The sequence below is a fragment of the Zonotrichia leucophrys genome, chromosome 3 (genome assembly GCF_028769735.1).
Source record: "Zonotrichia leucophrys gambelii isolate GWCS_2022_RI chromosome 3, RI_Zleu_2.0, whole genome shotgun sequence".
NCBI classification, from domain to species: Eukaryota; Metazoa; Chordata; class Aves; order Passeriformes; family Passerellidae; genus Zonotrichia; species Zonotrichia leucophrys.
In genome coordinates this window covers 69,562,608-69,575,706 of record NC_088172.1, presented here as the reverse complement: position 1 = coordinate 69,575,706, position 13,099 = coordinate 69,562,608, and the positions used below count along the sequence as shown (strand labels likewise).

Below are 13,099 nucleotides of genomic sequence, written 5' to 3'. Positions count from 1 at the left end.
ATATTCCACTGGTTTTAGCAATTGGACATTTTTTTCTAGTGAGCCTGGGATTTTTTTCATGCCTCAAGCTTCATGCTCTGCACTGATATGAGACCCACCCATATTTTCAGGACTCTACAGTCATGCCATACAAAATATTAGTTCAAACTTGATAAAAGAAGACCATGGTTATGGAACTTATGTTGTGCTAACATTATGTCTTGATCAAAGGGCTTGCCTCTCAGCTGGGAGTTTGAATCAGTCAAGGCAATGCATGACCCACTCAGTATTTTTGTACTCACTTACTTTGTATTAAAAAAAAAACAAAAAAAGAAATAAAGTTTAAAAATTTGACCTCTTTATTTATTGTGCGTTTTTTTCCAGAACTAAACTGTGCAAATCCTTACATGGTGTGTTGGATGTGGACATTACCCATTTCATTTCAGAGTGAAACATCAATGTAAAGATCACAAACAGTAAAATTGTTCAGACTTGGAAATGCTATTAAACTTTGCATACTGTGTTAACATTGAAAAATGAAGCTGTCTCTCTGCCCCACACCATTGTAACAATAAATGTATTTTCAGAATCATACCCATATTCTATTTCAATTTAGAAGAATCATGGTAGAGAAAAGCCCTGAGAACTCTCCTCCTGCTTCACTTTGCCACATCCAAAGCATTCCACAAGTACAAGAAAAATGAAGCCCTGTGAATGTAGCTTGCACAACACATAACTGGATCCAGTCACCACTGCACCAACAGCCATGGACAGGGCTGAAACTGCACCCTTAGCTAATCCTCCCATGGTAACAAAGTCTATAATGAGTAGGCAGGCTGGCTTTGTGTTGTATATCACAAATACACAAGCACAAGTGTGGCATAAAGCTGGGTGTTTCCATGAAAATTTCATTTGAAAGCAAAACCCCTGCAGAAAGCCTGTTAGGAAGAAGCCCTGAGAAAACACTAAGGAGCCACAGCCTTCCCTCTGCCAAAAATGCTGTTAAGAAATACTGCCTTGAAATCAAAAATTGTGCTGAATGAGTGAAGAAGTGGTGAAAGAAAAAAAGCAGATGATGCAGGAAACATCTTCCACCCCCCTTGATGCTCACACACTCAGACACACACACACACACATATATGCAGGCTGCTCCCTTTTGCAAGAATTATGAATTCCTGACTATAAATGTCAAGTAAGGTTCCTCATGGTAACCCTGCCAAGTGTCCATGTTGATAGACTGCACAACTTCAAAAAGTTGTAATTTTCCTCTCTTTGTACCGCGATGAGCAAGTCTGTCCATTAAAACAATTGTTCTTTTAACTTAGTGGATTTAAAAGCCTTGGCATAACTTCAATGTGATTTTGGTATGATTGCATATGCAATAAAGCAAAAAGCCAACAAACTAGGCCAGCTTCTGAACTCTGTGTCCCTAAAACCACTGGGATTTTTGTTTAAGCAAGTGGTTCAGAATTTGAGCCTGATAAAAACAAGCTTTAGCAGCAGCACAGACTGGCCTCAGCCCTGCTACTCAAACCAATGATCTCCCATGCAGGTTCTGTTCCACTCCAGGCCACAGTTCCAGCACCACTCAAACCTGCACTGAGGGCGAGGACATTTCATGTGCATGCAGCCACCTGCAAAAGAGCAACAGAATGGCTTTGGTACTTGGAAAACACTTAGAGATGTTAATCAACAATTAAGAGCATTAAAATCAACTTTCTTAGACACTAATTTACCAACTAAGTAAATTATTTAATAAAAGAAAAGTACAAACCCAAAGAATATCTCTCTAGGCTATCTAAAACCTGCTCCTCCTCTTCATTGGGCTTTAATGTGCATTTCTCACTCGAGGGACTGCAGGGGTAGGAGGAAATTGAAAAAGACTGTGCTAGGGATAGTGAAAAGAGATTATAGTCTGGGGCCTTTCAAAGCAGTCCTGGATTATTCCTCAAGGTTACTGTACACTAGTCCAGCTGTGAGCCAGAAGATAAACAAAATTAAATCCTTTTTTGAATTTGGATTCAAAGATTTGCAAGTTGGTAAATCAGGAGATACAGACTTTGGTTTCTGACTGCTGATTACATAAAAATGACATTAGTGATTCAAGTTGATTTGACCTTTTTAGTATCTGAAAGAGCCTTTTGATCATATAAATGTTTTTTTGTATTTTGGATTTCTTACTTCTCCATACCACGAGTGCAGCTTTAATTTCTCTGCTCATAACCTTGATCAAAAGTTTATTTTGTAATATATAAACATTAACATTGTCAAAGGTCATTACAGAACTACACTTCAAACTGAAATTATGTTGCTTACCACACAAAGAGATCTTTTGTATAATTCAAACGGAGAGAAAAGCATGAAGAAATGCTGAAATGTCATCTTGGTTTGACTCCAAATGGTGATGGGAGGTACAGGGAGTGTGTGTTCCCTACTGTATGAGCTGCTGCCCTTACACCATGTTTTTAAAAATGCCACTCCAGAATGTTTCTCAGAAGGCAAAAATAAACAAAAATTGGTTTGTTAAAATAGGCCTGTCTGCTTCACCTGACAAAGAGAGAAAACCACTGGTGATAGCAAGGTCTGTTTGTCAGTTTATATCTTTGTGTAAGAAAGGCAATGTGCCAGAAAGATTTTTATCTTATTTAAATGTAAACATACAAATGGCCAGCCTCCATGCTCCAGTTTATTTAAAGTTTAGATCCAGTCCTCTTTTGCAGTTTGTATTAAGCCATCACTGGATAAAACTCATCTCCGTCCTAATGCAGGATCCAAACCCATCGGGTGCCTTCTGTAAAAAGTGTGCCCTCCCTGTTGAGCTGCATAAATCTTGTTATTCTCTGCTGCATGGCAGAGAGATCAGCAGTCAAGAGTGGAGAGTGCCTCAAGCAATGGGACCTTCAGCTCTGTGAGTACAGCAGCTCTCTGAGAGACATGGATGTGTGTTTGAACTCACTCAGACTGGGGCCTTCGCTGTGGGAAAGTGTTTCTCTCTTTCACTTCAGGTATTACAGGAAAGTTACTGGCATTCAGAAATATTCTACAATGCCTGAAGTTTATGTGGGCTATTACAGAAAAGTTATTGGCATTGTCACTGTCCCTTGTAAAAGACATTGTCCACAGAATACAGGGAAGGAAAGCAGAATTATTCTCCCATGTGGAGTCAGTGTACTCCTCCCAAATGAGGACTGCTGGCAGACATCAGGATACAGTTGTCAGTCTCTTGACAGCAGCTGTACTTTGGCAGTTCTGAAGTGTTTCTTTAAGTTTACAAATGGCAGCCTAGAAGCTGGCATGTGCAGTACCCATGACCAAAGAAGAAGGCAAACACTGCACTTTTTAGGCTTCGTGATTTTGTTTGCAAAATGACAGAATCACTGAGGTGGGAAGGTCCCTTAAGGGAACATCCAATCCAAAACTCTGCTCCAAAGCAGGGCAACTAAAGTAGGGTGCTCAGAGTCTAAGAGAAAGTAAAGGTCTTACCATTCCTTCAAGCCTAACCAAAAGGGGGTTTTGTTTGGCAATGCACAAACTCCTGAATATAAATAGTCACCATTATAATTTGTCTATTTCTAATCAGATTAAAACTTCTGGTTTTCAGTCTGTTCTACAAATCTGTAAATAAGTTTTTGACCTAGGCCTCTGTTATTTCTCTTCTGCTGCCCACCTTGCTCTCCACGCTATGCCAAATCTTGTCTCACATTCCCACTCTTCAATTCAAGCTTTCTTTCCTTCTGCTTCCTGTGCTTGAAGGTGTCTCCCACTTTCCATCTGCCAACTCCCTTTTCTTTCATCAAACCCCAGATTTCAGGATTTTGTCCTATTTCTTCCCCAGCAATATTTTTGTAGTGTCACTGCTCAAAATATTCTCCCCTTGCAGTTCATAGTTCCTTATTTGGCGTTTTCAGTGTCCCATGTGAATGCCACAAGACTGGGAAGCACCCGCTAAGTATTTGTATAATATTTAGGCAATCATGTTAATATATTTTTATTAATTAACATAAATACAATTAAGTCTTGGAACAATATTAACCTATAAATTACAGCCTATTTACCATTCCTGTTCTTAATTTTAAACATCCCAATGCCAGCAGATAACTTTTCTTCCTACATGGTAAGCACTGATTAATGCAAACTGTTTGTCAGGACTCATGTTGCTTCCTCTAACTTGCTTTTCTACTGTGGGCATGTGGCTGGGTTGGGATTAATCTCACCCAAATTCAGCCTTATACTGTGTAGACATCCACAGCAGGACTAATTCTTCACACCCCACTTTTAGGTGTGATTTTCTGGCCGACATATGTTCTGCTTCATTGGGAGATGAGTTTTACCCTACAAATGTCTATTTTTCCCAGTGACAATGGAAAGTCTGGATAACGAGCTGGATATCCAGTCATATGAATGCTACATCCAATGCCCCATTTCCCTCACCTAAAAAATAGCTGGACATTTTGTGAGGCTTAATTAGTGGTTTTCAGAACTGAGTGATTTAGTTAGCATTTTCAAGATAATTTAGTTAAGGTGACATAAGGAATTATTCAAGCTTTTTGTCCTCTCCCCCTTTTGGAATAATATTATGCATATGTACACCTGCACATTCATACGTTTATACTGTAAAATGAATTTTAAGAGAGGTAAGTAGAAGATATCTAATAAACTTACCATTTTTTTCTACTGGAATATTGCAGTTGGGGCATGGCTTGGTTGTCTTCTTGATTGTTTCTCTAGATGCTTCTTCCCATCGAGCTTGCATGGCTGCATGTTCATCAACTACAAACCCCTGCGAAGAGAGAGAGAGAGAGAGAACACTCATTGGGGCATCAAACCATACTGCAAATGCACCAAGACAGGTACAGCAAAAGGGAAGGCAAAGGAGGAGTCAGGTGAACCTGGCTGACAATATCGCATCTTAGACACCACAGGTGTGATTCTGCTTCAGGGGTTAAAGCCCTTCTTGAAAGAAAAACAAAAACACCAAGGAAGTGCAACACTTGGTAATGCAGGATGGTGGGGTGCCTGGAGGGAAATCGTTTTTCATAATAAAGTACTCTGTTGTATTGGAGGTCTGAGTTTCATTCCAATGTAACCCTACACAAATATAACAAGCACAAAGAATAAACAAAAATTTTGTAAAAAAAGCAAAAAAACCCGAGTAATGAAATGCTCAGAATGACACAGAAGGAAAAAGTCATCATGAGGACTATAAAAGGGACTCCTGTGTTTGTCCTATTTATGACTGTGACAAAATTACATAATCTACACAAGTGGCCTATTTGGCTGCTTCCTACCAAAAATGATAGTACAAGGACAAAAGAGATGGCAGTGCCTTGGGTCATTTCCATCACAGAAGGTTGGCAACCATGTGAACAGTACCTATAAACAATGCATGTAGGTTCCAACCTTGAAGCTCTGCTCTCTCCATTCATAATATGGTTTTATTCAAGCATATGGGAAAATTATGAACTTAAACAAAACTATTTAATTTATAACAATTCCTGTAACTTAGTGTATACCTTCTAAATACTTATAGGCTTTTATGTGGATAGACTTTTATATTTATTTTTATAGATAATTTTTAATATATTTATTTCTAGTAAGACAGAAAAAGGCCCAACTTTAAGCAATGCACCAAAGCCATAATGCCACTTGAATTCTGGTCATTTAGTATTGATAAAACAGAGTAGAGAGTGAGTAGTGCCTCGATTTCATTCCTGGCTGAAATGACCTCAGTTAAAATGGAATAACAAAGACCAACATCTGCAGAAATTTATTTCCAGCTCATCTAGTGGCCATTGCAATATGCATTTAATGAAAAGCAAACCAAAACACAAAACAACAAAAAAACCCCACACTGCCTTCTTTTAATCAGGAAACATCAATAATATGTTTGCCATTATTTATTTTACAACCTACATCAGTCTCCTCAGCCTGTGAATGTCTTTTGTTGCTCCTTAAGATTCTCCGACTTGCTTTTTGATGTAGAGGTGACAGAAGTGAATGAAGTCTTCTTATCTGTATCCTAGAAGTGACTTTTACTCTTGTCTCTCTGCTTGTAGAGAGGGAACTCAGCCCTGCACCCTGCTGGATTATTCAGCAATTCGGCAGAAAGATGACCTCTATACAACAGCACATTAGAAACTTCTGGGAAATAGAAAAAGCTGCTCAGGCTAATAGCAAAGAACATAATCTAGTATTGATTTTTCAACACCTACATCCTTAAGGAAGGATGACTTTTGCAAGCAATCTGAGCCAGCTCCGAGAGGCAGAGTGGGAGAGGGGAGAACACTTGACCTGGGGCTCAGTTTCCCCTGTGACAGAAATAAGATGATATCTCATTTTAATGGGAGCTCATTGCTTAGCATGCATACAGTTGAAAATCACTACAGCAGTGATAAAACATTGCTATTCTTTTCAGAAGCACTAAATGAGAAGACCAGAAGTATTATAAATTTTTGTGATCAGTCCAGATGAGCTTCACACTAGCTGTTTTCTCAAATAGTCCAATTTGCAAGTGTTTTTTAGTACTTGCAAAACACCTTTTTCTCCATCTTCATGTCTTTGTTGTGATCTAATAGCAAAGGACACTGAGATAAAATTTCACATACCAAATTGCTAACTTTATTTGTATAAAAATTTTTCGTCTTAGTTCTGCAAACAAAATTGGGAAACCCTAGGAATAACTAAAAGAAGCAACTTCTAGCCACACACATGCAGCTCACCAAGAACAAATTGCTGAAAACAGCAGTGAATTATTATTTTTAGTATTTTCCATTGCAAAAATTCTAGTATGAACTAGATGCAGCAGCATGATATTTCAGCCCATTAGAGGTGAAACACCCCCCCTATGCCCAGCCTTGTTGAATGCTATGTTAAAAACTTCCTGCTGCATGAACCAAATGCAGAGAAATGGCACAGTGATGGAGTCCCTGATTCAGTGAATAAATCATACCATCCAGATCCATAAGCCTTCAGTGCTCATGTGCTTTATTTAGTGCTCCACACCCAGTAATGGCAAGCACACATATATTTATCTGCATTTTTTCTTCCAACAATAAAGAAAAGGTGTATGGCAATTCTTCATTACCTGTGTCTATTTAAATCATGTTCTTACATCCTAAACTAGCAAACCTAACCTCACTGAAAATGGCCTAGGTCTGTCAAGCAGAAGGGTCTCTAACTTTGGCTGTTCTGCCTGGTCTTGGATAAGAAGCTCAGAGATGCTCCAGGTGTGCATCACATGTCAGTTTGCTGAGGACAGGGGACTTGGATCACTTCTGATGCTCACTCAACACAATGTGCCCTTGTTCCCCAGTTAGTATGGAACATTTGTCCCAGCACTATGGAAAAGTTACTAGATTTAATCCATGCCACTTTATGAATATTTTGTTTTTGATTCTTAACTGTGCTGCATATTATGACCAGGAATGAATACCCGTAAATAACAGCAAGCTACAGAAAAAGATGTTGTAAGCACTATTCAATATCCCCCCTTCAGTATTCTCTTAGGGAGACAGGAGCAAAAAGTTGTCTTATTATCTCTGGGTCATCCTGAAGGACATAGATTTACTCCTGTTCCTATGCTGAATCTTTTGGAAAAACTGACAGGGATAAAGAGACCACAGAGACTGCCAAGGACCATACAACAATACAAAACCATGTATGTGGAATGCTTTCCTTGCAGTTAATCAATATCATGCAGTACTGGAAAGAGATCTGCAGGGACAAAAAGTATCTTGAAATAGAAATAAAGTGTCCTTCTTAGAGCAGCATCTCATTCAGGTGACAGAGTACACATCGACCTGTCAGTAGAACCACACTGAAGCAAATGAAGAAGGTGTTCGCAGACAGCAACTAAGCAGAACCATCTAGATTAAAAACATTCATGGCAAAGCTCCTTGTTCAAAATACTGGAGGTCTTAGATACATAATGTTAAATTTTGACATCCACCGAATTATATACTGCCTTATGTTAGCACACTTTAATGATCATGCTTATTTTGCCTGGTATAGACAACATCTCAAAATTGAAGACCCTTAATTCAGAATAGAATATGCAACTGTTAACCTTCTTTGTGCTTTGCTTTAAGTGGATGTAATTTCTGTATTCCTGTTTGTTTGCCCTTGGTGCTTCATCTCTCCCTGATAAACAAAAAAGCTGGTCATGCATAACTTTAAAAAAATGTATCCTAGTGAAGCTTTCTTTAAATCCAAAATACATTTGCTTTTGGTCAGAAATGCTTGGTTTTAAGAGAATTTTACTTGCAAAAATAAGCTTTTTATTTAGGGTAATAGAAATATATAAAATTATCTCACTTGGTGTGAAATACAGAATTTTAAAAGGGTTTAGATGTCTCAAAACAGGAAGTATTACTCATTTTCTAACAAGAATGTGAGAAAAGCTATGCATACTTGAAAGCATTTGAAAGGAAGACAAAGATTAATTCGTTGTGCATGAGCAATGTTCATCCCACCATAATATTTAGGTTAACACAGCCCACTAGAGCTAGAGCTCTAAGCAAAAGCAGCCTCAGCTGTTGAAGACTGATCTACAATGGATGGTGACAGTCCAACTTAAATTTATTGTGTCTTCTTGGCTTCAACAAGGCTGTTTTATGAACATGATCACACGAATTACCATACTGTTATGCTTATTGGTGCCTTTTACTGCAGGGGGTAAAAATAGCAGGTGTCCAGGGCACTAGATAGGCTAGAGGGTTTTGGAAGAAAATGGATTACTTGAGCCATTTAGAGTAAAAATCTCACAAAGCAAGGTGTGAATAGCTATGGGACTATTACTCTATTTTAGAGACAGATTGAGGCTAATTCAAAACAGTAAAATGTGGCTATAGATAAGGAATAGAAAAGTTATTAATTCAATGAGATTATGTTTCACACACAGGAAAAATAGAGGTGCCAGTACTACAATGATCCTGTTAAATCCACATGAAGCAGCTTTGTGTGAGCCAATTTATCTAGTGTGCCTAGGGAATTCTGTCATAAAATGAAAGAGCTGCTTTGTGATGACAGCAACTAGTTAAAATCAAATTGATATACACAGGGTATTATATTGGATACAAGAAAGAGTGCTCTGGTTTGGTGACACTGCACACCAATGTTCTCACTCTGTGTGTTGCAGCCATTCATATAATGAATTAAATTCAGGTAGATGGTGAATATTGAATTTGCATTGATCTAAAGCAGAAAATCTAATCTAATACAGGTCATTCTTATATAACTGTTTTCCATGAGCAGAACAAAGAACATGCCTTCCTCTCGTAAGTGGCAACACTGCTGAAAATGACTGTCAGCTTAACCTCATAAACAAAAGCAGTCTGTCACATCTTTTTTACTTTATTGCTGCCCAAAATAGGAAAGCTAAAATTCTCTCTATATAGTTATCATCTATTTCTCATTAGACAGAAAGTTAAGACCTATTCTCAGATTTCCTCTGGTGCATCTTTATTTATAACACAGAGATTAATTTTACAGGATATTTCCCGGTCATAGTTATTTTTCTTGCTCCTTTAATTAGGCACCTATGGGTTGAAATGTCCTGAGCTTGACATTGTGAGTATACCAAATACTAAAACCCTGAGCCTCAGTTTGCTTTTCAGTTGTTTAAGATATTTTAGAGATCAAGCTAGGTGTGCCATTCCTTGTACAGTCATGTTTTATTTATTTTTTAAAATTTACCTGATGGGAAAAAAACCCAAAACAACCAATGGCCTAATAATAGATGTTTTGCATTTCATACTGTGACTCAGGACTCATTGAAAGATACTATGTACAATGAACTTTTTCAGTAGCTTTTCCTTTCACTAAAATGCAGGGAAATAATTAATGGTTTTTGTGGTTAGCATTTATATTTATCATTATCATTAACTGGTGAGAGACCAGGCTTCACAACCCTACATGCTTGCTGGAAATCTACAGCATGGGAGGTTAGTATGTGTTGTTCCACGATGGAGAAGGAAGCCCGGCAGGCAATACCTGAGCATTTCATACCCCCTGCTGTCAACTCTGAGACCTGCACACAGGAGGCAATGGGAGGAAAAGATGAGCTGGGAGCTTTTCCAGGAGCTACATTCCAACAGCCTTCAGCAGCATGCCAGGTGCTGTGACAGGCTTTCCTGGATGTGTCTGCGCGAGCAAATGAATGTGCCTTTATGTTTGCACCTGTGCAGCAAAAAACACATCTGGGAAGTGATCCTATGGGTCTGCTTGGAGCCAATTGTTCACCTGAGAATCATGCCTGAGTCAGGTTTGAGCCCAGAAACTCTGGTTAGAGGGCAGCCCTGGAAGTGTGTGCTGATGAAGAGGGTCAGGTTTGCCCTGACTCAGCTGACTGCTCTGCTTTTGGTTAGGTCTGATGTGTTCCTGGCCTGACAGAGGTGCTGGATAAATTTATACTGCCAGCTACAGAACAATAGAGCTATTACCTGGATCCTATGTTAGCTACCTGAGGACTGTGAGGGCTGAGATCCAAACAAGGAACAGCTGAGGTTTGATTTGAAGGTGGTGGGTCTGGGAAGGGCTTTGGGATTTGGTGACAAAGGCCTCCAGCTTAGGGCTACAGCCAGGACAGGCAGTGTCCCACAGGATAAGAATGGAGTTGAAGTCAAGTTTTACAGCACTAGCTATAAATTTACACTGGAAAAGACTGTAGATGAAGGTATAAAACATGTATCTTTATGCCTCAGTAAAAATGGTATTGCCATTTATTGTAAGAGACCACAGCCTTTGTGCCAGCACCATGAGCCTCAGGACTCGTCAAGCTTTATCTGAACTTGTCTTGGCATGCCTACAGATTTGATTTAGCCTGTGACAGATGTTATTGAATCACCTGGTGACTATTCCCCTGTTCTGCTTTTGCTTTTGTACAATTTTTATATTATTGCATGGTTCAACAGTTAATGTATTTTTGTAACTTACAGGCAGGAATGACCATTATAGGTACTATCAGTCAGAACAAACTGTCTCTGACCCTACAATAAAATGCTGTGCAAAGGAGTAACAGCATGGGATGATAGAAGAAGCCTTGAAAGCAGAGGCACAGGATGATATGGGAGGCCCCAACATTATAAACCACACTCAAGTGGTCATTTACCCAAATACAAATACCCTTGAAGAATGGGTAAAAAGTCTTGAGGACAACAGAGAGATCAAAGGCATAACCAACTTGGATAAAACACACCAACATTGGCTTGTGCGTCAGAGAAGGAGTCAGCTAACAAACAAATAAGACTGACTCCAAGCAGATTATAGAATAAGAAGGAAAGAAAAAAATCCTTCAATATCAGCATCATGCTCCTTCTGAAAAAAGGATTCACTATACCAGCCCATTCCAGACTGCAGCTATTGAGCCTAGAACCCAGGCAAGGAGTGGAAGTTTAAAAATAACACCAGTGAAATGAGTGTTACCAGAAAGTCTGCATATCCTTTATTTTAACTATGATTTGAATGGTAAGTCCTAGTGTTATTGTAAATGGGCTAAAATTACTTCACTGACAAGCTAAGACTTTGATAAAACCAGCAATACATTTTTTAGTTTGCATATACAGTGAACATGGTCTGAAATGAACACCTTTAGCAGGTAATGAGATTTTCCATGTAACAAAATGGCAGAAATTTACACCACTTAGTCTCTAACCTGTGTGAGAAAAATGGGTAAGAAGTTTTAGCTGCATCAGCAGCTAAAGATGAATACTTAGAGAAGGATTTTACTGGATTGCATGGATTGCAGGGCCAGACTTGCTATAACAGACTCCTTCTCTGATTAGCTGGAATTAAGGCTTGGACTAAGACTAGGAATGTTCTGACAGGATTTTTAAGGAGTTTCTTGGGACAAGATAATCAGCAGCTTCTTGGAGAAAGTTTGTCCACAGAACCAACTCTAAAACATACTTTTTAATAACACATTTCATCCAGGTTGTGTTACCTTCCCCCCCCCAAACACTTATGACTCAGTGCCCCATATTCTGCTCACCTGGGCACCACTTTTACATCAGTGTCATTGCTATTACAGTTTACCTTGCCATAAACCAGCTTCCTCATCAACATGCCCAGCACCAAAACCATCCTGGGAGCTACTCTGAAAAAGTTCAAATCTAATACGTGGCCACATTTTATTGTGCAGTTGCTAGTGAGCAAGAAGGTGCATTGCTTATCCTTGTAACTGGAAAACCATCTAGAAAGGTTTGTGCTAGGAAAGCTGGGCTAATGTTAAGGTGGGGACTTACAGAGGAAGCTGGTTTATGGCTAGATTCCCCACCAGCACAGACTGTCTGTGTGTGAGGTTAAAAGAGGCCAGGAAGCTTGGTTTTGTGGTGTACATTGCAGGGACTATGTGGTTATTTCTAAACCTAAATCTGGCTGAAGTCACCTTTACCGTATCATTGATTCCATCATGCACACTGTGCCTTTTAATTCATCAAATATGATTTCTTCTGTCATCCCAAAGTTCAAACAGCTCCAGGAGGCAGCAATGGTTTTAAAACAAAGCTTCCCAACTGATATTGCCACAGATAAATTTTATTTTCCCTGAAATAATGTAATTTACACACTAAGATGGGAAATAATCAGTCCTGCACCAGTAGGTAAATGTTTAAGATAAGCTTCCAATGGTCTATCTGGGCTAAAAGTAGGCATTTCAGCAGAAATAGAACATTTTATCCTTCCCAATGGGCCATGCAATATCTGTGCACAGATCTGAAAGGTCAGGATATGCCAGTAGTTAAAGCTGGGCTGCTCTCTGCACGCTTGCTGCTGAGTTTGCCTTTTACCCCAAGCAGCAAGTAATGCCATTTAGCTTCCCTAAAGCTTCCAACTCCTTCATTTGGAATAGGCTTTCAGAGATGCACATGTGGCACCTGCTTCATCCCTCCTATCTCCTGCAATCATGGCCGCTCTCTTCCTTCCTCCTGCCAACTCACCCCATTGCTCCTTCCATCCTTCTCTGCCCTCCGTCACAGACCCACCAGCTACACTCCCCTCTCTGCACCTCAGGCTTCCTCCTCCCTCCTTTTGACATCTGCCCAAGCACAGGTCCATTTCACCACCACCGTTTATGTTTCCTGGACTTTCATAGCTGTGCCACGTCATTTCACCTCTCTCTTTCTTT

At 39.4% G+C, this 13,099-nt stretch overlaps 1 protein-coding gene across 3 annotated transcripts in view; it reads right to left on the bottom strand.

The window, feature by feature from the left end:
- Window positions 1–315: 315 nt before the first annotated feature.
- The window catches only part of PRKN (parkin RBR E3 ubiquitin protein ligase), a 689,640-nt gene continuing 676,856 nt past the window's right edge, over window positions 316–13,099 (bottom strand). For all 3 annotated transcript variants that reach the window (XM_064708670.1, XM_064708671.1, XM_064708669.1), the window contains 2 exons: window positions 4,642–4,759; window positions 316–1,613 (listed from right to left, as the gene is read on the bottom strand). In XM_064708670.1, coding sequence (XP_064564740.1) covers window positions 1,504–1,613; window positions 4,642–4,759 — 228 coding nt within the window. In that variant the 3' untranslated portion in view covers window positions 316–1,503. The remainder of the gene's footprint in view (window positions 1,614–4,641; window positions 4,760–13,099) is intronic.